Source organism: Seriola aureovittata, chromosome 5, assembly GCF_021018895.1.
Source record: "Seriola aureovittata isolate HTS-2021-v1 ecotype China chromosome 5, ASM2101889v1, whole genome shotgun sequence".
NCBI classification, from domain to species: domain Eukaryota; kingdom Metazoa; phylum Chordata; class Actinopteri; order Carangiformes; family Carangidae; genus Seriola; species Seriola aureovittata.
Genome location: NC_079368.1, coordinates 4,971,104 through 4,998,117, shown reverse-complemented (window position 1 = coordinate 4,998,117; position 27,014 = coordinate 4,971,104). Strand labels below are relative to the sequence as shown.

The 27,014-nt window shown below is 44.3% G+C and overlaps 1 protein-coding gene across 3 annotated transcripts in view; it reads left to right on the top strand.

Annotated features, from left to right (window-relative positions):
- cux2b (cut-like homeobox 2b) overlaps window positions 1–27,014 on the top strand; it is an 87,682-nt gene that overhangs the window by 30,829 nt on the left and 29,839 nt on the right. For 2 of the 3 annotated variants that reach the window (XM_056376174.1, XM_056376175.1), the window contains exons 2-4: window positions 2,025–2,135; window positions 4,644–4,691; window positions 25,730–25,808. In XM_056376174.1, the coding sequence (XP_056232149.1) occupies window positions 2,025–2,135; window positions 4,644–4,691; window positions 25,730–25,808 (238 nt within the window). Of the gene's footprint in view, window positions 1–2,024; window positions 2,136–2,802; window positions 2,907–4,643; window positions 4,692–25,729; window positions 25,809–27,014 lie in introns of those variants that run through there. The other variant, XM_056376176.1, reaches the window with a different exon arrangement.

The following is a 27,014-nucleotide window of genomic DNA, read 5'->3' as shown; positions in this document are numbered from 1 at the left end:
CACACTGGTCCTTTACATGTGTGAACTGAGATTTCCATCTTCAGTAGGAACCAGTGGGTTGGGGATGAGTGCCACAGACAGTGTAGGGAAGTCTGAAAGTATTGACGTATAGACTAACCCATGAAAGCAATGACTGTTAGAGAAGCATGGGTGAAAGTAGCATGATTATAAAGTGTGATTTTTGGCACACTGGACATTGGAGACCACTAATTGTATCCCATTTCCTTCCAACATTCAACACTAGTTTTAGTTGCCCCAAACTTGACTAAATGTTAACTTTTGTGGTGGCAGATCAGAAGCCATGCATATTGATCATTTTTTTGGTCATGTGTGTTTTGGACTGCACCAACAAAGGATGTCGACCTCTCCATGGGGGCGCCAGGCCACAAAAAGCTTATATATTACCTTGGATGGTAATGATAAATGACTTATGTCTTTTTGGTGAGGTGTGATTTCTCTGAACTTTTGTAATTTATTGTTGCTGGTAGAAATGTATTACTTGACTAATACAGTGTCAAGATTGTCACAATTAAATGGCCACAAGACTTATGAGCGGCACAGCGTCAACAAACCTTTACCACCAAGGTGATATAAGCCAGGTTTGTTGCTCATGGACACATTGGCAAGTTATAATGTTATAGTGTAGCATCTCAGCTCATAGCCATGCGTCTCACGTCAGACTGTACACTCAGTCCTACTTTAGGCCACTTTCTGACTCTCCAGTCCAGGGACTTGAACCATCAGCCCTTCAATTAACGGCGTACTTCTGACCGACAGGCTGCCACAATCTCATGAGGCCACCGCTGTTGAAGTTTCACCCTTCCATTTTCTCTCTTTTTTTTTTTTTTTTTCTTTGTGTGATGATTTATTAAATTGCCTTTAAGTAAGACTGCAGATTAATTAAAACAAAGTCAATTTAATTTCCCGGCGTCATATATAAATTCACAGTGGTAATTGAATCCCCTACTCCACTTTTATATTGTAACCCAGCAGTTACAAGAGGAGATCCTCATCAATTACCGGGAACCACAGTCAAAACGAAGAGGAGGTGAATGCACAGTTGTCTGTTACAGCTCTGCTCAGAACAGGAGAGTAGAGTTTGAATCTGTTTTCCTTTTTTTTTTTTTTTTTTTTTCCTGTTTGCTGAAAGAGCCGGGAATTGGATGACTGATCGATAATATCGGATTTGCGGATGGCATGTGGTGCAGCTGAGTCCAGCATGAATGCAAGGTTCTGATGAAGGGCCTGCTGCACAGACAGCTCTGAATAGTGGATCAGACATGTTGCCGGGGTGGAGCTCTCATTTCGTATAACACAAGCATGTAAACAACCAATGTGCAGAGACATTAATGGAATAGCGATCAGGGCTGTTGTTGTAGCAAAAAGGGTAATTTGGTTAAAGCTATGGAGGCTGCTGTCATGTATTGAAAATCAGTGTGGGATCAATATAAAGATTGGTGCAGGCGATGGTAGAGAGATTGAAAAGAAGCTGAAAATAGATCTGACCTGTGGTAATTACGACAGCAGGCGAGGTGTTTGTGTGTTTGAATCAGGTCTTGGCCGGGCTTAAAAAACAGCCCTTCATTTCAGGAGGAAGCTCTATTTGTTTGTAAGGGTGTTTGTCAGGTTATTGGGTCTCTACACGTGACTCAACCCCCCCCCCTTTCTCTCTCTCTCACTCACTCACTCACTCTCTCTCTCTCTACCCCCTCCCTCTCGCCCCACTCCCTCACTGGCGCTCTATAGCCGTTGCAAGCGTATTGATTATTTCAAATACTGATTATCTAAAAGGCCTTCTGCTACTGTAGGCATTGGATTTATTTTGGCTTAATTATTTATGGGCCAGGGCTAGCTGTAAGTATTACTGCTATGAGATCATGAAGGATTACATTGTTAATATTCAGCAGTGTATTTTTATTTATGTACACTCTAAGCTTTACTGGATGAGCGTTGGCAGGCTCCCTAAAGTGCCGTCTCTCTCCGCTCTCTTCCTCTCACCGTTCCTCTCTTTTGTGTGTTCATAGAGGGAGCTAAACTCTGTAGCATCTGAGCTGGCGGGTCGACAAGAGGAGAGTGAACATTCCCACAAGCACCTGGTAGAGCTGAGCAGGGAGTTCAAGAGAAATGTCCCTGAGGTGAGTCTAGCACCCATCCCCCTCCCACCTCCCCACCCCCCACACATTTTCTTATAACTCCATGTGTCGTTTTCCTCATCTTCACTTCAGCAGGTACCCGACTGTCTGCATCACCGCCGCTGCTCGAGCCCCCGCACATACTTTTGTGCAGGGAATTATTTATTTCTTTTGTAAAAAACTGCATTAGTATATACTAACAGATTGCAACACAATACAACACTTGTGAGCAGCCAGGGTTATCCCCCCCCCCCCACTCCCCTCCTTGTCCTCTTCCAGTTTCTCAATTAATATTTAAATGCTGAGGCCTTGCAGTAACGTTAGCCTCTGGCTGGGTGGGATGAGAGTCCAGGGGGCTAATTTACAAAGGGTAAGCACAACTTTGCTGCTTACTTTCAACTCTTAAGCTAAAGCACCAGTCAGAATTGGCAGCTGATATTGAGTTTCTCCAAATTTCTGTAGTGTAACAAGAACAGGTGTCTCTCCGAACCTGTAAGGAACAGCACTCGACTGCCCCCCCCCCCACCCCCAACGTGACTATAAGAAACACACTTTCTGTGCTACTTTTAGATAGATTTGCATTTTTTTAGATCAAAACAAGGCTCACAAGCTCACGTGTACGTTGAATGAGTGTTCTGTAATTGTTCCCTTTTGTATCCTGGCCGCAAAGAGATCCCTTTCTAAAGTGAGTCCAGTGAGAGAGGAGGGACAAAATCCACAGTCCATAGATCCTACAGTTCAGCCAGAGCTAATATGAGGCTTCAGCAGTTTGAGGTAAATAAATTAAGTGGACATCTTCTAAAATTACAGTCTGTTTTGTACAGAATTCCCTCTTTGTGTCATTATGCCTCTGCTAAGAAAAGAAACACACCGACTTTATTCCTCTAACTCACACAGCTGCAGCATCGTGTTAGCTTCAGCTAAACTTTAAAATAACATTTAGCACAGAACGAGGATTTCATCCCACAATCGCCTCCTGTAATATCTCCAGAAAGAGATCTCTTTACATGTGCCAGTATGAACAGGAGGGAGAATTACAGCTACCTGTAACTCTTTCAATGTACATATGGGCATGTGTATGTAATATTAGAACAGACTTGAAAAAACGTGAACCGAGGGCTGAACGAGGAAATATGCACAAAAAAACCATATTGTGATTATTTGGCAGATATTGTGATAAAAGTCACTGTTTCAGTTGGAATGGTCATTTTTGCAATCAATGATAATAAATAAAATGCGATTTTTGTTGGGTGCCAAACAATCATATTCCTTTATGTGTGGGGAATATGATCTGTAGCACAGCGCTTCATTTATGGTCCGTTGTGACACATTTTACCCTCAAAAAAATCCCAAAATTGCAGCAATTTGGACATTGCAGTTGGCCATATTGCGATTTCGATAATATTTCGATTAATTGTTCAGCCCTATGTGAACGTATCCTGTAATCTTCCCATCTTACCTGCTTCACACACCCCTCCACTTGGTCAGCAGTGATAGTGTAAAAGCGTACAATAGTCTTATCCAACATAAATGGCAGATTAATCTAATACATGAAAAACAACTAAGTAGACATGCACATGCTGCTGCTCGGAGCGTTATCCACATGTACTCCACCTCCCCGAGCGGAACTGAAGTTTATACTGAACTTAAGTTAGAACTGTTCCCGTTAACATGTCTCTGTACCAGACAAATGCAATTGATAAATTAATATGCTAACTGTGTAGCCGTGATAATCTTATGTGTCAGTTTTTTTTATATACACCATCATTTGAAATAACACGTTGAGAATTTAACTTTATGTTTGCAGTCCGTGCATCACTGTGTTGTTTTTCACTCTTTTCTGCTTTATGTTTAGAACGTGTCGAGACCTCATTCTACCTTACTTTTGTAAGGCAAAATGGCAATTAAGGTATTGAACTGAATACACCAGAAGCTAAATCTATGAATGATATAGATATGAATTAGTCTTTTTTTTATCATCCTCTTTGAAATGATCATCCATTGACATCTAGGCAAAAGTCAAAGAGAATATTTTTATATTTAATAAATGAGCCCTCCGGCTATTTGCTGTGGCTATGCTGCCTGCCTATCTCAGCCTGAGTATGCAGTGTAGTGCTGTAATCTTGACAGTATAATACAGGCGTTTAAGACAGGATCAGGCTGTCACCACTGGCAGCACAATCCCCTTACCTGAGGCTGTGGGAGCTCGCACAAGTCTGAATCTCTGAGCTCTAACGCAAGCTACTGGAAAGCCCCACTTTTCAAACATGCCCACTCAAACCCTTTAGGTTTAACCACTAATACCCACACCCTATAACAACATACCTCACTCGCACACACATGCAGTGTAAGAGGAGCTATGGAGAGAATCCATTAACATTAAAGATTTTCAGTCGTCTTTCTTATGGAGCCGTTTGTGCCTCACTGGGGCCAGTCTGATTCGTGAACAGGTGGGGCATCTGCAAAATGAAAAATGCTGAGACAGAGTTTGCTTTTTTTGTCTGTGCATAGGAAGTCCGGGAGATGGTGGCACCTGTTCTCAAGAGTTTCCAAGCTCAGGTGAGTCACATGCTTTTGCCTTTTACAGGTATATGAAACATTTACAGTGTCTGCAGAATATAAAACACAGAACCTCTGGACATCGCTAAGTAGCTGTAGCTTTTGTAATAATGATTTCCGCATTATAATTTAGTGAAACAAGAGATACTCCTGCTAGATATTCTATGTACATTGACCAGTGCAGATCGCTCCTGGAGCGAACGATCTGATAGATAGAGGGAGGAATCCATGGCATACTTTTCATGTTACTGCTCATCTGCTGCTTATTGACTGATGCCTTTTCTGTCAAAGTGAAGTAGCATCTATCTGCCATTAGATGATCAGATATCTGGCTTCTCATATTTTCTTGGCTGAGACAAGCCCTCATTTCCTGTTGTGATGGTGCATTCACCGTGCCCCCTCTGACGTCGCCATATTGAAAAAGTCATCTGATACCTACCAAGACTCTGCTCCAGCCATTAAACCAAGGTCATAAATCACATTTGTGAGCTGCGTTATGGTCCGCAAAGCAGAGGCTTATGGAAATGATACCACAAATATGTTTCCAGTCTCGCTCTCCCCTCTAAACTCCTGCTCAGTGCGAACCTGAAAGCCCTATCATTGGTAAACATGAGAACACTCAGCATGGATTGTTCAGTTCGCTTGGAAGTGATTATTGGCAGCTTCTTTTTAATGCTTTATAATTGACTATGCCCAAGCAACTGTGCTCCCTGGCAAGAGCCATCACATTCAATACTACACTACGCAATACTCCGTGGTTGATTTGTGTGCTAATTCAATTACTCTAACTGTAAAGTCGCACAAATATCAGAAGCACCCTTCCATATCTTTATTGTGCAAACAGAAACCCACAGGATTAATTTGAACACCATTGATGTCTGACAACTGGGGGTCTGGAGATGCTTCATAGTAGATAAAATAGATGGCTGATAATGAGCGATGATTTTTTTTTTTTTCTTGTTAGCTGCAGGCCTCTCTGGGTACCTCTTGGTCTCTCTTGTGTAACTTCCACGGGCTCATGTTCTGCACATTGATAAGTACGCCAGCAAGCAGTGGAAAAAGAAGCCCGGCTATTTTTTGATCACGAGGTGCAGCGAACAACTCGGCACACCATAATAATATAATCCTCTGGTGCTTTCTGATACACTTTGACCTTATTGGTAATGTCAAACAGCTTGCGGAGGCTTGTGAACTTTACCCAGCGGTAGTCTGCACGACCTCAGTGTAAGCTGTGGGACCTGGACCTGCTGCTGCAGGGGGAGAATGTGTGGAGAAGGTGGAGTTGGATGTGCTTGTTTGGCTGTGTGGTTTGGGATAGACTAAAGCTCCCCTGCAGCTGCACTGTACAGGTGGTGAATGGTAGAAAAGTCCTGGTGTGTGTGTGTGCGTGTGTGTGTGTGTGTGTGTGTGTGTGTGTGAGGATGCATATATGTGAGAAAGAACTGGGTCCTTCCCTCCACCAACCCCCCCGCCCCCCCCTCTCTCCCAGTTCGGAGGCCCACAGGAGTGCCTCATGGTATTTGGACCCTCATCATGCCACTTCTAAAGGAGAAGTCGGCTCCTTTGAAGTGTTTGCGACATGACAGGTTCTCTTTCTTTTCTTTTTCATTTCAATGTTCCCCACCCACTTTCTCTCTCTTCTCCCGTCCAATCTCGCCTTCTAATTATCGCTAACCAGGCGACTGATTAGAAACACGTTGCCGACCTAGTTTTTCTGTGGAGCTGGAGGAGGAGAAAGGGTTAATCCCAGAGCTGGTGGCTGTCATTGGTCGCTTCCCTCCTTCTTCTCCTCTTTTTCGTGCTGCTCTCCTCTTTCTTTCCCTGGAAGTTTGCTAATGAGGTCCCGTCAGAGCTGAGGAGAGGTGTTAATTTGGCCTTGTGAAGTAGGAAGGAGATTAAGGACAGTGAGGAGCTGAGTTTACGGCTTAAAATACACCGCTGTCCTTATTAATCCACAGGGCCCTGGGAGACCGGCGTTTTTGGTTTTATAATGAACACTGTCTTATAATGAAGGTAATTTTAATAAAAATTTACGGTGTAGAAGAGGAGATGGTACATGTCTCCCTGGTCTCAGGCACACCTTTGGGGCTGAGGGATATGACAGTTATTTCTCAAATAACCGATCGCTGGAGAGACGGGCCCATTGGACCACGCTGTTCACACAACTTTCACACAAGCTCTCCGCTGCCATCTGAACATACAGAAAGCATTCTTCACCAAGTCGCACCAAGACTTCGTAGGCTTCTCAATGCAATTTACACCTCCCTCTCACTTTAGAGTGTAAACTCCCATCAGGATGAACCTTTGTGAGGCGGAAAAAAAAAAAAAAAAAAGAACAGTTACGGATTTCTTATATGTTTGTAGCCTCTTTGTTTTTTTTTTTTTCTCCAGGAGAGGCAATCTGAATATCAGGCCCAAATTAACCAGTCATTCTATTTTTTCCCTCTCCTCTTGATGTCGTTTCATGCTCTCAGAGTAAGAAAACAGCAGTATGGGTCCCTAATTACTGAAACTTGCTTTACAATGATAATCCGTGGAGTAATTTAGCGTGCACAATGCGCAGATGGAGATTCTGATAAATAGTTTGTAACGTGTAATTAGCAGCTCTGCCGGTTACATACCATTAACCCCTCAAGCTCAGGAATCATTATTGGCCCTCATTATCAAGCAGCAAGGTACGATCGAGCTGACTAGACATCAAAAACATCAAACAGCTATTAAAGCACCACGAACTGGGGGCCGGTGGACACCTGTTTATGAGTCTAACTGTGCCATTTCTTCCCCCGAGGTTGGAAGTGATGATGTGGGGGAAGACAGTGTTTTTATGTATGTTGTTGTTGTTGTTGTTGCTTGTTTTCTATGAGAGCACAGGAGGTATTTTGACTATGCAGCAGCTTTTCAACTCCGTGAAACTGAGTAAAGACATCTCAAAATGGCTGCTATACTGTATGTCTCACCTATGCTAAACCGACGTTTGATGCTCAGGAAAGGTAGAAAAGCAAATTCATTGAGGTTGCACTGTTATGATTTGTACATCTCTGTTGTACAGAACCGATCATGTAACCGCCATGTTTATTCATAATCTGCCTTGTCAGACGGTAAGTCTCAGAGTGGCAGAAGAAACAAGGGATAATCTGCGACAGAAGCCGTAACAGTTGTTCGGATTGTCAGATCCGTTCACTCGTCATTTATCAGAAACATCTGCAGCCGTGTTTTCGACATGAATCCCATCCTGCAGATGCTTTGACCAGAGAGAGAAGAGTGTTTCAGTGCTGTCAGAGACCTTGCCCACAGTGCCTTGCCCTGAGCTCGCACGCCATGCAGCGAGGTAGACAAACACCGTCTTTGATCATCCATCGAGAGACGACCAGTTCTTCCTCCTTTTGATTAATTCCTGAAGGAAATGATAATTTCTCTTGAATGTATGAATATGTTATGAATAGTGGAATGAATCAAAGAGTAAAGGATGATAATTAATTACAGCGCTATGATAAAAGGCTGTGGGTGTTATGACGCAAGCTTCCTCCGTGTCATTATGAGAGGCTCCGTAATTACCTTTCTGCACGAGCCAGCGCTCCTGGCGGCGCTGGCGGTGAGAGTGCCGCTCACTGAGTGAGTCTAACGGTCATAAAGCTTTTCCCTGCCTAATTGTCTGAGGGGCTCTATGGCACTTTCATAGATGAGGGACTGCGCCGTTAGGAAAAATGCTTGGCGACGCTACAGCTTTTCCAGCTCAATGAAGACAGATCTTCATCATGGGCTAAACCTTGCGGTTATTAGGTACAGATTGCTGGAGTGGATGGCTAACTTGGGAAGGTGAGGTCGGAACAAGTGAGCAACAGTTTCATACAGTCTGATACAAAAGCAGATCGTAGACTAAATACAGTTTTAACAGCAAGCTAGTATTGATTCCTATGTATATTGTATATTATAGGCCCATATTTCTGTGCCAATAAACCAGATCCCTGCCTCACAGTTGCTCTGAATATTCCCTTTTTCTTATTATTCATGTCCTACCTTATGTAAGGGGCATTTATGACACCCTCCTACTCCACTCACTCACTCCCACTCCTCCATCCTCCCCTGCCCCCCCTGGCTATGACTAGACTGCTCCATACTGGGCTGACGAGGTATCTCTAATGCCCGTCTCCTGCTCGGCTGTCTCGGGCTCATTGAGCAGCAGGCCAGGCCCAGGATCTCCAGGCCATTACCTATTCACAGCACGTCCAGGCCTCCAGCCTATTGTGGGGAACATAATGGGCTCCAGGGCCATGTAAACCACCGGCTCTCTGCTCCTGGTTTATCACTTGTGTCCTCTTCATACTAAGGAGAGGGAGCGAAGGTGGGAGGCAGGAAGGTAGGAAGAGAAGAGAGAGACGGAGCAGAGGGGGAGGGACGTAGGGGGGGGGGGGGGGGGAGTGTAATTGGACATTAGATAATACCTTCCTTGAGTCTTTTACGTCCTCTGCATCCCCAGAGGATGAATGTCCTCGTCTGTTCCGCACATCAGTGCAGAAAAGGTGCTTTGACCCAATCTTAATGCACTTCTGTTCACTTACTGTTTCAGTCTTTATTACTTTAAAGTTTACTTTTATTGATTATGACTAGTCAAAGACAAACAAGCTTATATGTGGATATTGGATCAAATATTGTATGGCTGTCCATCTTACCTGTAATACTTATTCTCATCCAATGCCAAAGCTTATATATTGATAAATGAAGAAATGGCCCAGTCAAGGTTTTTTTTTTATTTTACTCAGTCTTAGTTTGAAGGCAGTTCTGCTTTTGCAATTTAACTTGATTTGATTCATTTTACATCAGAAAACCACTCAGCAAACCATTTACAATTATCTCCCTCTTTATATTGAAATAACTGTTTATTGACCCATGTTTGTTCTAAATACTTTTAAAGTGCCTATGTAACATTTACTGAACACTGGCCACTGTGGCCACAAGTGACAATTACAGCAGTAATGATAAATGCTAAAAGATTGCCAGGCTCCATGCTATTTGCTTGTGGTCTAACCACAGTGCCTCAGAATAAGGAAGGAGCTATTGGCAGCTACAGGCGTGTCTCAAGTGTGGCGACGGTGAGAAGCGACTGTTTGTTAACAACAATGGCGGCTCCTAAAGAGGTTAGCATAGATGCTGCTATAGCATCAGCTATATCAGAGCTGTAGAGTATTTCTTCATTGAAAGAAGAGCAGAGAACAGCACTGAAAGCTTTTCTTTGCGAATTAGATGTTTTTGCTCTTCCTCCAAGTGGCTACCAACTGGCTCCGCTAGTGGTGGTAAAAATGGGAAGGATGCAGAATGCGATTGGTTCACGACAGCTCGTGATAGACGGTGATAGACAGATGGTTCATCTAATCACCTGACAAGGACTTTTTGAAAGCGCCTCCCCTTTTTCCAAACAGTTTCCACGTAGCTTTCCCAGGTGGTTCTGTGTAGCAAACCATCTGGTGCGTCAGGTTGGTGCAGACTGAGCACAAAGTGAATTTTAGAGGTGGTGCAAATTTCCTCTAGGCAGTGCAAATTAAGTCAAAGATGCATCCACAGGTGCTGAAACACCTGAGCAAAAAAAAAAAAAAATAATAATAAAAAAATGGTGTGACGCACACAAGTTTGGTGACATAAGCTAACAATAGCCAACACACGCTACTGGTCATAGCAAATATGGCAGCACTGGGTGGTAAAGCCATTCAGTATGCTGAATTGTGCAAAGATGCATTTTAATTCTTATGTATTTTACTTCATATGTAAGAGGAGGAATGTGTTTTTTTTCCTAAGAAGAATAACAGCCTTGCTTTAAAGCTTGACATGGGAATGTAAAGAGGGGATATGAATGAAAAGCTGAAACAAAATAACAATAACTATAGACTAGCATATTTGAACACAAGATATAGGTCATTTATGTCTGCAGTGTTAGCAAACATAATGAAAGTGAACACATTTTTCTACCCAAAGACAAATGTATAACTCAAGAATTCCTGCAAAATGCCATCAGTCTGTTTCGCAGTAGCTCAGACTGTAGCTTTTAAAATGCAATCTCATCAATTCAGTAAATGACTACATAAACAAACCCAGTAGTTGGGTGGTGGTGTTTCACCAGTGGAGCATCATCTTTCAGCTCCAGCCTGGGCCGTTTCAGAAGAAGTTCCGACTGCCCTTTTTTTTTGTTTCCTTGGCTGTTGCGATTATGCTGGGTGTTTTTATGCTGAGACGACTCAACCTTTCCATCAGCCTTCCCAGTGTCAGTCTGATCCCTCCTCTGCTGTGCCGTGATCTGATGGTGTGTGTGTGTGTGTGTGTGTGTGTGTGTGTGTGTGTGTGTGTGTGTTGGCGTGTTTGTTTTCCTGTCCTGACTGATGCCCTGTCGGAGCGTCCCAGTTGGGTGTATTCATCATTATGGATGCGTGTTTAGAGCCAGGGATGCACACCAGGTAAAGAAGAGAGGGGGGATGTTATAAATAGGCACTTGGCTCTCTAGCCATGTGGAATTGATGAGTTTCAGCACATTCTGCTCTGCAGTGCCAGGTTTAATTTCTACCGTCCTGACAGCACAAACCTCAGAGCCCGGAGACGTCACGCCTGACTGCCGCTGCTGTGCAAATGTTAGCCATGTTTGAGGATGGACGCACGCATAGCGCCGGCTGCACTGCTCCTATTGGGCGTCTGACTGGGTGTACATCCGCTCCTCTAAACCCCTGTCACCTTAAGAGACAGGCAATCACATTCCCCTCCTGACCTCTCACCAAACAGACACTCACCAGCCGCACACAGTAACTAATCTAAGAGGCAGTTTCTAAGACCTAGCTCGCCTCAGTCTAACATGGTCAACTACTTGTTATGAGACAGGTGAGAGCCTCCCACCCCCTCCTCTGCTCCCTCCAGGCACCTCAAGTCAGAGAGCAGCAACACTAGCAGCAGCAGTAGCACTGTCTCCGTGATTCTCCGACTCCTGGCTCACTCTCAGCTGCTGGCAAGAGCACAGTCAAATTAGCCAATAAAAATGTGTGAAATCGGTGGCTCAGCGCCGGCGAGGACATGCCAGGAGAAATAAACATCAGCGCTAGCACAACCAGGAAAAGCTCATGTGAGGAGGAACAGGCGGAACGGGGAGAGCTGCTCCGCCAATTCTACGGCGCAATTCTCTGATTTCAGGCGCAGAATCGGAGCTGCACAGACACAGTCAGAGAGCAAAGTTGTTTCTCCACTCCAATGAACACCGAGACCCAGCCTCAGATCAAGCCAGTGGCAGCACAAGTCAGAAGAACATGAGCTTTTGTCAGAGGATACACAGACCTCATGTGCTGAAGTGATTTAATTCCCACTCTTCATCTGCGGTGTTTCCCCCCCTGCTGAAGCCTGGGAATACCGGTCTTCATTTCACATGATGCTTGGCTGTGAAGTTTAATTTCAGCAAAATCTAAACACGCTAATTAAATATCATAACTTTCTGAAGAAGGCTCTTGTAAAGGTACCTGAAATTTTAATTTAGACTTCAAAAGAGCGAAGACTTTAAAGCAAATCTATTGTTTTTCATTTAGACTTGCAATTTTCTTTTCTCTGCAGTACTGCACTCTAGTTATGATTGATCTGGTAATTAAAATATGCAGAGAGGGAAAAATATTAACTGCTCCTTTTTTCACTTTCTTTTTGTTTTAGAAAACAGCCGACACATTTTCCTTCTCCTTTCCAGCACAGATAATTAAATTTTGCACATTGATGTTCTTTACACAGTATTCATCGGCCTCATTATTTTTCCATTTTCATCTTTCTGGTGAGAGATCGATAGATTGATAAAATGATGGAGCCTATCTTAAATAATGCAAGCAGAGAAAAGTTACACTTACTTTGCTGCTGGCTAAGTGTTTGAACTTTTTATTCTTCTTTCAAATTGTATTTAATATCCCATGAAGGTAGATCTTGCAGCATTACATGCTAGTGTAAATCGTTTATTTCCATTTTTGCTGTCCCTCTGCAAAAAAAAAAAAAAACCTGAAGCGCCTTCCTCACCACTTTTAGTGGGCCTATGCTATATGGGATGATGCTTGTCAAGGCTAATATCCTAAATGATAAAGAAAGTGGCAATTCAAAGAAAGACAGCGTAAAGTAGGCCAATTAGTACCTAGGGAACATTTTGCTAGAAGAGATAGCAGCTCCAAATGTCACATGCACGAACATAGGACTGATTGTTTATAATATGACCTGACAGTTTGGGTCTCTTTAATATGGGATTAACTACAATACTAATTAACATGTGGCTGCATTAAAACAAGCAGCTGCAAGTGAAGAAACTCTCTTACCAGGGAGCGGAGCAACTGATGTACACCCCACATTAAAGTGTTGTTTCTTCACCACAAATCAAATGTGTTTTTGCACTTCTATGAGATCTGCTTGTTTTATTCTCATTTCACACTGGAAATTCAACGTCCTAAATCACACCACTGCCCTTAAATGTCTAAGCCCCACAGATCCGAATGTTCTTTGCCTTTGTCACAAACAGATATATGTTTTAAAGTCCCACTGCAGGGCTCTCTGTTTCATCCGAGACATAAAGTGGCCGCGGTGGCCCGAGGAGAGTGTTAAACACGTCCTCAATTAAAGCAAAGTAACTTTGCATCTTGTCGCGATTTCTCCTGCAGTCTCTGTAATTGGGTCTCAGTGGATTTAGTGGGAAAGCTCCAGCTCTTCTTCTGGAGTGAAGGGCCCAGCCTGGAGTGGAGCTGAGGGGACAGCCAAAGGGAAAAAGCTGCTGGTCGCCAGGCCCTGGATGCTAGCAGCTGGCAGGAAAGAGCAAGAGCTGGCTGTGGCCAAACGGGAGGACAGGTGGAACGAGCTCCACCACACTGCGGTCTCACAGAGAGCCACTGTTACTCTGTCAGTAGGACATATGGAGGTTCACCAATTCCCTGGGTGAAATGAACACATGCAGGGTTTTGCAGCACCGGTACCTTACAGTACGTTTGCTCAATTAGTGTATTCAAGTACAGATTTGAAGTACTTTTAGTATTTCTAATTTATGCCACTTTACACTTCTACTCATTGATTCGACTACATTTCTGTGGGAAATATTGTACCTTTTACTCCATTACATTTATTTCACGTCAAGAGTTAGTAGTTCCATTTCATGTTTAAGATTTTGTAAGATTTTACATTAAATAACCAGCTTATGAATAAATATACTGGTGGAAATTAAATCAGTAGTTTTCAGCCTCTTTGGCTTGTTACAAATTGTTCAGAAGAACAAAAGAAAAGCAACCCACTAGATTTGTCTTGTGGCCCTATGAAGGGGGCCGACCCTTAGGTTGGGAACCTGTAGACTACATAACTATAAATAAAATCATTACAACGAGCTCCACTTCGACCAGCTACAACAGTAAAAAACTGCTGACACATTCATGCGTCAGCAGTAACAACTTAACAACTTAACAGTGTCATATACAATAATGCATCACTCACAGTCACATTCATTTCTGCATAACTAGTACTTAAATTGATATTGATGCTTTAAGTAGATTTAGCTGCTAATACTCGTTTGACTTGTAATGGAGTATTTTAAAACTGTTGTATTAGTAAAGTATCACAGGACTTCTACTAATGGTGGTTACTGTAGCAAGATTATTATAATTAATCATAAGATAATCAGCAGGTTTTTAAACTTCCTTTTACAGACAGATATTAAGATCATCAAGTGCACTGATTATATGAAGTAATGTAAATCCATTACAAAGAAGCAGATGTAGATAACAGTCGCTGACAAGTTAGAAAAGGATTGGGGACTTTGGGACAGCTGAGACGTACATTGTGCTTTAGATTTTATCAAGATGTTAATATTGTATCAGTGTGGGGTTTATGTTAAATTCACACACTTGTGCAGTTAACTCTTATTATTCTAGATATTGTAAATGGTGATATATACAGTATAAATAAATAAGCACGGTGTAAAACAAAATCGTGAAGCAGAAGGTTTTCTTCAAAATAGAAAATCTTGAAGGCTTCCTCTGTGTGTGTGTGTGTGTGTGTGTGTGTGTGTGTGTGTGTGTGTTTTCTGGCGAGACATGTGAAGGACAGCCGAAGGTGCGGTGAGATCCAGTGATGGGCTTGTTTTATTACATCTCATATTGAGACCAATCTCTGTCCATTCACCTGAAGGACAGCCAGCTATTCCCTAACTAAATTAGCCAGACGCTGTGGTGTGAGAGGGCCTCTACAGGCACACACAACCACGCCTGACCTGACATACACACACACACACACACAATCAGAGAGGCAGGTACAGGCAGTCACGCAATAATGTGTGTTTTTTTTTCTCTCCCTCTCCTCCCTCATGCAAGAACTCACACTTACATGCTTAATCTCATGTCTCATCCCTCACTTTCCCTCTTTCTCACACACACACACACACACACACACACACACACACACACACACACACACACACTCTCTCCCCTGTTGCAGGCAGTGGATGTGGGGTAATTGCAGCCATTGTGGCAGGTTGCGTGTTTGTGCCCCTGTCATCGAGGGCCTGCAGACTTCCTCCTAGTGGGACCATGTGACACAGATCTCAGCACTGTAGCGTACCTGGCTATCACACCTCACTGTTTGTGTACGAGCATGTGCGCCTTCACAATGCATCTACTCTTAATGTAGCAAACGCTTTAGCCCTGAACGCACCGTGGCTTCATGCTCTCTCTTCCCTAATGAAATGTCTTTTGTACAGTCTGTTTTTTTTTTTTTTTGTTCACTCACGGCGGATGTTCTAATGAGGCAGAGCCTGAAATAGCAGTGGGGCTAGCACTGCAGAACTATGACATCCCATGTGAGAACTTGCCCAAATCACAGTGGCTGCAGCCGTGCGTCAGGTTTCTTTATTTATAACCCGTACGGAATTGTCCTACACTCTGAGCATATGGAGGGTTATGTAACGCTCAGCATCCAATAGATAACCACTAAAGTCAGGTCCTATATATAAAGCTTGCTGAAGAGTTGTTTCTGAAGCTGCTTAAGATTGATTTAGCGCTCCTGAACGTCTGCTTTACAATGATGTAACAAAAAGAACGGTTATTGTGGCGCAATTCTTTAAAGGGTTAGTTCACCCAAATGAGAGTGGAGGTGTTTAACCATGAAGATTTTCAGATGTATGTCTCTGATATTTCTGCCTCCAGCCCAGTGCAGTGGGTCAGTGAAAAATAAGAATTAAAAAAAAAAAATCAGAAGCAGCATGTGTTTCTAGAAAACACTGTCCCTGTTATTCAGGATAATCCACAGACTGTCCACTGGAAAAAGCCACTATGAAAACTGTTGACAGTGTGTCCTGTAGCTCAGTGGTTTCCAACCTGAAGGTTCAGACCCCTGCAAGGGGTTGCAAGATGAATCTAAGGGGTCAAGAGATGCTTACTGGAGTAGGAGATGAGAAAAAATGAAATCTCTTTCTCTAATATTTGCCTCTTTCTTTTGAAGCTGTGTATTTCCACCCCTCTAACACATATTCAAGTCTAAGAAAGGAAAGTCAGTTTCTAACAGATTCTAATAAATTGATTAAGGGTTTTATTAGGGCTTCACAAGCAGAACAGGCTGGGAGCCACAGCACAGCCACAGGATGTTAAAATATAATTATAAGTGTTCAATACTGCACCACAACTGAAATTCCATTCACCTTCCATTTTATTGGGAGGGAAGCAGAAATCATGATTAAAAAACAAAAACAAAAAACAAACTTCTCTGCATTTCTACATACCATCAAGAGAAAATGGTGAAAAACCAACATGAGAAAAATTTTTTTTTTCCTATTTTGGTGAACTGGCCCTTTAATAAATATTTACCAATACATTTTGAATGCTATCATTTTATATTTACTAGGACATCAGCTCTTGCGGCTGTAGGCGTCTCTTCTGATTAGCCCTCATTCACTCAGATTGAAATGCCACCTCGCGCCTGTCACATTGTATATGAGTGATCAGGCAAGAAAGCTGGTCATTACAATCATGACATCAAATGGTTGGCAGCAGAGGTCAATCAGTGTACATTAACCAAACAGAGCTCATGTGTTTTACAGCTTTTAGTGGCGTGTTGGCATCAGTGTACATGAGCTTTAGGCTGGCATCCAACGGGCATGGAGGGCCTCCCAGCAGAGCGGGAGCAAGATGGGCCTCGGCCAGCCCTCTAACAGAGGAATATGAAGGAGACAAAGAGCGGGGGTGTTAATGCTTCCCCTTCCCTCCACTGTTCAGCCACTCAGCTGATTTATGCAGCAGAAATGGACTCCTTTACGCTGGGCATTCATAAATACCTAAAAGGTTTTAAAATGATGGTCAGGTCGCTGTCAGAAAGACATTATGCACAGTTTTTTTTTTTTTTTGTGCAAAATGATTTTGGAGAAATCCTTCCAACCCCTCCAATCTATTCTTCCCCCTCTCTTTTTGGCAACTCCACTTTTTAATCTCTAGGTGTTGATGTGTTGTCACGCTGATGCATTAGTGTGTGAGTTCATGCACAGACGAATGCATACGCACACAGTCCAGAGATCACTCTTAACCCTCACCTGGTCCTAATTATAGCAGATGAAGGCACATTTCTGTGGCACTCTGGTGATCTGTCATCGACAGGCCCTCTCCAGTCTGGCTGAGAGTGATATCTCTCCGTAAAATATGTATGACATCAAAAAGCCTTAAAGGTTATTACAAATTAATAATGAGTAGTGGGCCGAGAGCAGTAAAAAATAGCCTTCCCTTGGTGTCGTGTTTAAATGTTTAATTTAACATGCTCCAGTATAAATGTGGACTGCCTTGCAGCAATATGTACAGGGCCACAAGGCGTCACCGGTGCCAGTGGTCTGGAACATACAAACCCAGACCACCGGGCTCCCACGTATTTAGATCGACATTCAGATTAGACTGATTCATGCAGATGCGGATGATCATCCGTCTGGAGCCGTCAGCTGTTATCTTGAGAAGGCGCAGCGCTTCTATGTGCGCGTCTCTAACAGCATACAGAATTATAAAAACACTAAAGGAAGCAGTTTTACTTGCATCAAGCGCAAATTCTCTGAAGACTCCATGACATAGAAAAGCTCTTTCTGAGCATTTCTCTGAAGCAAGTCGAATCATTGGCCCTGAACCCCCCTCACAGTAATGTCTGAAGACACTGTACAAAATTGCCTTATTTATGCCTGTAATGTAAGCTGTCTGTTCTGGTGTCGCTCATTCTCTGTGGAACCGACGACGGTGGCAGCCGAGTCTGGAGTGAATTTGCCGGGCGACTACCTGGGAAACATCAACAGTCATTAATTATGTAAAACTCTTCTCACAGTGGGAGCAGGGAGAGCTGCATACAACTGCAGCGCCCGCTCCTATTAGACTCAATGTACTCTACAATGAGCCCCCACTGCCTGGGGGCGTGGAGGGATTATCAGCCTACTGCCACGACCCCCCATAGAAAGACACACATGCTGTACAGTACACACACACACACACACACACACACACACACACACACACACACACACACACTAAATGTGACGTTCTGTTAAGTTCTGCACCAATGTATGCTTGTGTTTAGCTGAGGAGGAGAATAACAGGAATCTCTGGGCTGTCTCGTCTCCCTAGTCACCCCATCATTCACTTCTCTCCTTCACAGGTCCAGTTAGGTCTTTTTTTCTCCCTCCCTGGCAATCGTCTGCTTCCCGGCTTTCTCACTACAATGAATGAAATCGGCAAATCTGACAGGACAAATGATATGCTGTGTTTGTCAGCAATGCTGGGTAAGGAGGTTGTTTCCATTGTTTGATAGCGCTGCCACCAACGCCGCCGCCGCGTTGGTCTCTCTCTACTCACAACCAAATTACCCACGGAGCCGTTCTATGCAGGGCCTACCTGAGATCTTCCTCCAAGCACTACGACTGACAACAGCAGATTTATCAGGCAAATAATGGACCTAATTTCTGCACCATGTGTTTCCAATCCATCTTGTGTTAGCAACAGACGCAGGATTGTTTGGCAGACTTCAAGTCGTCTCCGCGGCGTTTCGCTCCTCCATCAGCTGTGCTCTTCTAGCCGATGTTCAAGGCTCGTTCATCAGCGCTGTTCTTTTTAGCGGATGCAGTTTTGGCATGATGTTCCTCCATGCTGAAACAAAGGCAGCGCTGACACCTGTAATTAATTAGGCTATTATGCATTCCGCAATGATAATTGCCTCACTGGAAAGTCACCAGCCTTCTAAGAGGGAGAGAGAGGAGAGGTGGATGGAGAGCACTATCCATCATAGTGGGGCGCTCTCTCTCCTTCTCTCTCCCCTCGTGTCATGCTGTCTCACCTTGACTAGTGTAGGCAGGGCTAGAGAAACACTGTCAACATGTGTCTGAGGGCGAGATATGCAGCTGTGCCTCCCCCATGCCAGGGCGGCTCCACCAGCGGCCTGCCAGGGTCCATCCACTCCAGGGCTTTGGCTCACATTGGCACAGTTACCCATGACACCCCATCTGTTGTAGCTTTGTTCACTAGGGCAGTACAGCGCCAGGATAATGGGGGCACTTTATTTTTATAATTAGCCCTTACCTACACTTCTCCTCTCTTCTCTCCTCTTAACAGTTCTCCCAGCACTGAAATCTAGTCCAGGTACACTCATTACTACTTTTCACAGCCCTCCCTTTCAGCACATCAACCGGTGCCTTCATCTTAGCCTCAGCACGCCCCCGCTCCCTCCCATCATGCCGTGATAGATACGTTTTCAGCAGACACACTTTCCTCAAGGTTTAGGTCGTTCGCTGCATCAAACATTTGAAAGCGCCAGCTCAAAGAAAATGACAACTCCTGTCTTTTGAACTACAAAGACATTCACAAAAGATTTGTTTTCTTCCCTCCGTTTGTCTCGCACCGGCTCTTGACTTTGACTTTGCAGTGACTTTGAGGTGTTAGCGCCGAGGCTGGCGCTTTTGAGTTTTGTCGAGAGGGCGGGTAACACGGCAGTTCTGCCGCCTGTTGATGGCGAGGGGGGACCCAGAAGGCACCTGCTGTGCGGTGGAGACAGCAGGCCCTTTGATCTGGTTTAATGTCGTGCCATGTTCTGTCTCCCATGCTGCTCCGTGTGCCACGTCCGTCGGGATTACGTCAGCCCCACCTTGATCTGTAGAGATCTGCTCTCCTCTCAGCCCGGGTCATTATCGGCACCCTCCACTGGGGCATTGACCTGAAGTCTTGCTCATATTGTCGTGTCTCCTCTCCAACACCTTACGTCATATATCTTGATGCTCCTTTTTAGCCACACTGGTGTCATTGCTCTGGGCAAAGCAATGTTCAAAGATCTGTCCGCCACATCCAGATTGAAATATCTAAGCAGATCAGATGGATCAAGCATTTTACGAACATTCAGGGTCCCCAGAGGATGAATCTTAATGACTCTGGTGATCCTCTGATTTTTCATCTATGCTAATCAGTGATTGTTAGCATGTAAACACGATGAACTTAGACTGTGAACATGCTCAACATTATACCTGCTAGATAATAGAATGTTGGCATTGTGACAATGCATATTATTATGCTGATGTTAGCATTTAGCTTGAGGCACCGCTGGGCCTAAGTATATCCTCTCAGTGCCGTCAGTGAGACTGTAGACTCCTGGTCTATTTCATTTATTGACTGCTAATGCAATAATATGAAAGTCCCTCCTATCTTCTCTATGGATAAATAGGGTCTTGAAAACTGTCTTAAAACCTCTATAGAATTTTTTCTGCTGTGTAGCTTTGAAATAAAGGTGAGCTTGTCCTGAGAGAAGAGGAGAAAGAGTCAATGAATTAAGCTGTGTTTTCGCTCTGAATTTGTCACTGCGCCGTGTTTGCATCAGGAGGGGATGAGCGGTACAAAGGAGTATTGGTGTGGTCAGCTCTGGCCATTTATTTGGCTGAGACGGCAGCTCTGCACCGGCGGAGTGGCAGTGGCGTCAGTCGGTTGTGAGCGCGGCGTGTTGACTGACAGGCACCGCTGATTGGAATTGACGTGGCGACGAGATGTGTGTCAGTGCTCTGACTGCTCATCTCGCCGGGCATCCAGAGACGGCCACAGCCACCGCCATGCTGCTACCAGCGCTCTGAGATGGATGTCACCATGATTAAATCTGCCCCGAAACACAGTCTGCGTGTAGTGTGCATCTTTGTGACTGCGACTTGACGTGTGTGTTTGCATCCACCCAAGTTCAAGTTTGTGTGTGTGTGTGTGTGTGTGTGTCTGCGCGTGCGTACGTGGGTGGGTTTGTGTGTGTGGGTGTACACGGGTCTCTAAGCATCCAGACTGTATTGCAGTAGGGTTTACCTCTGCCCCTCTCCTCCACACACTCATCAGTCACTCCACACCAACTCATCTCTCTCCTCCCGCCTCTCCTTTGAACCTGCACTCAACGCAAAACAAACGCCTGCAGTGACAGCTGTACAAGTGCTGTGTGGCATGGCTCAAATCTGATCTTTTCCCTGCTTCTGAAGGGAATATTATGGCTTTGTATTTGCTTTTGTGAAAAGAAAGATCACATGCAGGAAATTGAAAGCAGGTAACTGTAGTGATGCAGGTTCCTTCCCTTGATTGTTTACACCATGTTGAAGCAGCTGAATCATGTTGTGCTCTATCAGTGATGCCGGCGTTCCTGTGGTCAGTCAGCTGTTAAAATACAACAAATTATGTTTTAAATTATGGCCTTTATTTAAGGGCTCCTCAGCAGGCATTAGAAGACAACATGGACCATATGGATATGGAATCAGTAAAAGAATAAAAATAAAAATTAGAATAAAAAATAGAAATAATTTCATTTCAAACAATATTTTATTGTTTTTGAATAAAAACAGGAAGTGCAGGGTCTTTCTGAAAGTTAAAATTCAAACTACCAAACTATTGGCTTAGCTTAATCTTTGCATTATCATAACAAAATATTATTGATGGTTGTATAAATAATTCATCTGTATGGGTCTGTATCACTGCTGAGAAAATTAGTCGATTGACTGATAATTAATTTTACAGCATTTTAAATAGTGAATTATTTGTTGTATTAAGCAAAAATGTTAAACATTCCCTGTTTCCCCCTTCTCCAACATGAGGAAATTATGTTTTATAGTAGCTGAATATAATTGTGTGTAATATGTCCATACACACACACACATGCGCGCACACACACACACACACACACACACACACACACACACACACTCATATATTCTTTCTGGAAGAAAGATCACTGGGCAGAAATGGACATTGGACATAGCTCAAAATGGCAACATTAAAAATGGAAGGACAGCCGAAGTCTGCAACAGAACTGCATGAATGATGGATATATTTTTGTTGTTATTATTTCATCCTGAAAATGTTTTACCAATACAAATTGAACTGAAAATAACACTGCCGGGCTCTAGATTTCAGAGCATCTTAACAGCCATAAAAGTCGAGGGCGTTGTCCATATTTTCCCTTATTTTCTCTACGTTTATATTAACACCAAGGACTGAACGTTTGTCAGGATCCAGCAGATTCCTCTGGAAGGTGTTGTGACAAGCGGTGTGGTGGTGGTAGTGGGCTTCCCACTGTTTTGTTCTAATAAGCAAGGAGCGGGACCAGGGTTGTTGTGACATCCTGTCAGCCTGTGGGCTGGACCGGCGCTCACTGAGCACCACAGTAGGATGGACTCCCTATGATTGTGCACTGACCTTTGCATCATGGGGAAGATGACAGGTAATTTAGAGGCCTCAGGGACTGTGGAACCATACATTTGCTGTCCCCAAACCACCTGCAGCACCAACCACATTCACCTTGAGATGGAGGCAGTATATTCATGAACACTGTGTACACACACACACACACACACACACACACACACACACACACACACACACACACACACGCATACAGACCTACACATGCTATAAAAAGAGAATGAAATCACATGCTGTGTAAACCCAGGCATAGATGCATATGCAGCCATGCTCTGAGAATCACACATGTATTTGCTCACACACACAGTGCAAGATTTGCCTTGACACCCGCCCAACACCCCCATCATCATCATCATCGTCATCATCATCATCATCATCATCATCATCATCATCATCATCATCACACACTCTAATCACCTGCATCATCCCAACCTATCCTCAAACAACCAAATCACAGGGGGTGGCAAACTGGTAAGGCAGAGGGGGAAAACGATGATTTAGAGTGATAATTGCATAATCACCAGTTGTGATAATTGTAATTGATGACTGCATAATTGCTAATTGCGCTCTTTATGGGAACCTCTCTTTTCTGTTGTCTCCCTGTCTCTCGCTGTATGTCACTCAGAAGCCCTTCACTCTTCTTCCCCGATTCCATTCTGGATTTGTTCCTTCACTTATTTCTCTTTCTTCAACACACACTAGCTTGTTCTCTCTCTCTCACACACACACACACACACACACACACACACACACACACACACACACACACACACACACACACTCGGATGCACACACAGAAACTCACTAGCGTGTACTGTAAGTATTCTCAAAGGCTTATCAGTAAGTATTTCCCAGCAGTCTTGTCCCAGAGGCTGTGCTCTGCCCACTCTGTTGCGGCGTGAAGAGTTATGGAGGAGCGCTAACAGGTTTCCTTTGTCTCTCTCTTGCTACTCTGCCCCAGGCTTTACTCCTGCTTGTAAAATCAACCTGCGGCCAAGCCCATTCCCTCGGTAGCCATATCCTTTATCACAAAACGGGTGAAAACAAAGAATGCGCTGTGAGCCAAAGCCAGGGCCAGAGCCATATCTCGCAGCCAAAAGAGGAGGAGAGATTTGCCAGTTGTAGTCCGTCCTCAAGCCGTACCGCTCTGTTCAACAGCCCAGTCTGTTCGCATCTGTTAGTATGAGACTTCTGCCTCTGAAATCCCATGTGCTTGGCTGGAGGTGGATTAGCATGGAGATGAAGATGACTCCCTGATCAGCCCATATTATGCACGACACCTCAGAGTGCTTTGACGATAGCAAGGGTGGGATGGTGGTGGTGGTGGTGGTGGTGGTGGTGGTGGTGTTGTGGGGGGTATCTATACGCATAGCAGCCGCCAACATGAGAAGGCATCAGGCAGGCGTGTGATTGATGTCTCTGCTAGCGTCTGTAGGCAGGTTAATGGTGTGATTGTGGAGGTAATCTTCGTGTTCTCTCGTTAAAGGATGATGGAGGGCCAGGAGACCCTGTGTGTCTCTGGGAAATGGAGCCCTAGCTGTTGCCTTCACAGGATCTCAGCCTTTTTAACATATGCAGTCGGGAACCTCATTTGATGTATGCGCTTCAGAGGAAGCCGGGCCGGCCAGCCACACTGCCAGTGAAAAGTTGATGACTAGCGGTGGGTTCAGCCACCCTGCTGTAACGGCTGCGTTGGTTCAGGTGTAAACTCGGGTTGGTAATAGTTTGTCTTGGTGACACAAAGTGCTGTTGGAGGTTTGCTCATTTTCACGTCGGAGAGTGGAGGTTGTTATTAGCTGAAAATGAGCCCCGGGTCACCAAATTGCTGCTCTTCACAGTAAAAAGGAAACACACATAAAAGAGCCTCTCATCAGTGTGCATGAAACAAACCTTGGCTGAACCAACACTAGCTGTTGATGCACTCATAACCCACACATAGAGCTGTGAACTGTGTTTATGTGGCCGCTGTGCTTCACACATTTTCACTGTTTGTGAACCAACATGGGTATATTAACGTCATGTCCTGGAAGGGCTGGGGGGGTGGGTGGGTGGATGGAGACTGGTGGGAGTGGGAGTGGGGGGTTAAATTGGGGTATAGCTGAGTGAAACAACAGCATAGTGAAGCAGGGAGCTGGCTGAGAGCTGCAGACTATTGCATCTGTATTGATTGGGCTCCAGCCTTTTCCATTTTCCATGAACTCCTCAGAGCTCCTCCAAGTGGGAGTGATGGGGGGATTTGCTTGATCTTTATGATATTTCTTTAAACATGATGCTGTCGTTATGCCTCCCCGGGGAAGACGCCAGCCATTTCCAGTAAATCAAAGGCTCTCTGTCCCTCGCTGTTTTCCACACACCTTATTTATAACCCCACTAAACAGCCCCAACACACCACCTCCACATCCACCACCATTCACATAAGTGTTTTTCAGCCTTTTGCAAAATGAATGTTTTTCAAGTGCAGTCATGCCGATGAGGAAGAGCTCGGCTCAGCCATAGCATGCACTCGACCCTCCGTTGTGGAGTCCATCGAGCCGGTCCGACAGAGGCTGTAATCAACAGTGACAGTAATGACATAGACAATAGATGACAATAATTTGAATTCCGTCTGCTCTTGGACTGGGGGGTCATTTGGACGAGCCTGATCTGATTTAGTGTTGCAGAAGCAGAAGATGCCGAGAAGCAGCCACGGCGTGTCCTCTGACTTACAAACAGGCCCGAGGTCTTAGCAGGAGCTGGGAGCAGGATAACCCACATACCCACTAGTGCAGGTGCCCTCTCCATGGGGCCAGGTGGTGGCTAATTCACTTTCTTTGTCCCTCCTAATGAATCGTTAATTGGTTTGCATCACCCACTGAGCTGAGGATAGCAGGTGCCGAGTGCTGCTGGTGATGGAGGCCACTGTCACTGGCGAGCCTCCCCACGCACGCCGGCACCTACATTTAACAGGCCAAATGTCACTTCGCAACATGCAGCAGCTTGGCAGTTAAACAGGAAGGATATCGTCACAGTTTACGCCTCGTTTTTGCAGTCGTCGCGTACTTGTGTAGAAAAACACAGCCTCGGAATTGGTTGATCTACACACTGCACTGTATTTTTCTGTTGTACATACAAGATATAGTGCCAAGGCATGCAGGGGTGTCTCATTTATTGGCAGGATGCTGTGAGCTTGACCTTTTGCTCTTGTTTCTATTGATTCAGTGTTAGCTATTTAAGATTTTAAGCATTTTTTGCTTTGTGTAAAAGCATCAATTGAACACCTGAAATGTAAAATATGCCGTGCATTGTAAGTTATGATAAATGCCAGCATTATATCAGTCCATGTTTACCTTAATGGCGTCTCCTCCTCTGCAGGTGGTTGCTCTGAACAAGCGCAGTAAGGAGGCAGAGTCTGCGTTCCTTGGAATCTACAAACAGCTTATCGAGGCCCCAGGTGAGTCTCCCACTAAGACCAGACATGTGCATCTCCACACATTACTTCTAGAATTATCTTTCTCCCTTCAACATCACTCCCTGGAGATCAATCCTCCATCATACTTATACCAGTATCACTGGACCACCCTTCTAAGTACACACACAGAGCCACGTCATGTATGCATGAAGCAATGCACACAACCCAAAAAGTAATTTTCTTTGCCATAGATGGATATGGTGCAACAGCACATGGATATAAGATAAATAAAACCCTATACCCTGTGGCTCTTATCTATTTTTCAAAGTATGTGCTCTCAGAGAGGTTTCCAAAACTCTGCGTGAGGCCACTTCAAAACCCAGCTCTGGTCCTTGAGTGTAGCCTGGCTGAGGAGCGAACATATCCTTGAGGAGCTCTGCTGTTGATTGTGGAGGGCCAATTAAAATCCCAACTGAAGTCTGGCTTCGTGTGGAACGCGGGCCTGATGAGGCCAATGGGGGAAAAGGGAGAGAAGGGCAAAGACAGTTAAGTTAGAGCAGAGGAAAGACATATTGTGTGTTTATTCAGTTGTTATTTCGGTGCCAGGGCACATGTACTGTATTGCTCTTTGTTGCGGGAGACGGCAGCAAAACGCAGCCCAATCTCAGTCTAGATCAGAGAAACACTTGTGGCAGGAGTAGAGAATGCTGTTTACAGATTCAATGAATACAAGATAAAAGTCTGCATCAGAGAAATAGCGACAGCAGCAACTGACTTTTAAAGGTCTCCATTTTTCCTTGAAGTCCCCTGCTTGATATTGCGCCGCCACCACACACACACAAACACACACACACACACACACACAAACACACACACACACACACACAAACGCACACACACACACACACACACACACACACACACACACACACACACACACACACGCACGCACGCACTTTGAATAGAGTTATTTCCTTGATAAGAAATACCGTTCTTTGAAGATGTTTTCAGTTTGATTTTCTGACCTATACCTTTAATATCAAGGCCTTAATTCAAGCCCGGGAGCGTCTTGTGGGATATATTTTGTCACGAAGCCGCCTCAAGTAGAGAATAGAGTCAACTAAGAGTTGTTTTGTAAAAGAACAAAGACTTTAAAATATAAAGAGAAGCCACTGTCACCCAACATCAACTCTTATGTGAAAGAAAAAAAACTGCAGTAGCTTTTGTTTTCAATATGCCTGATATTTC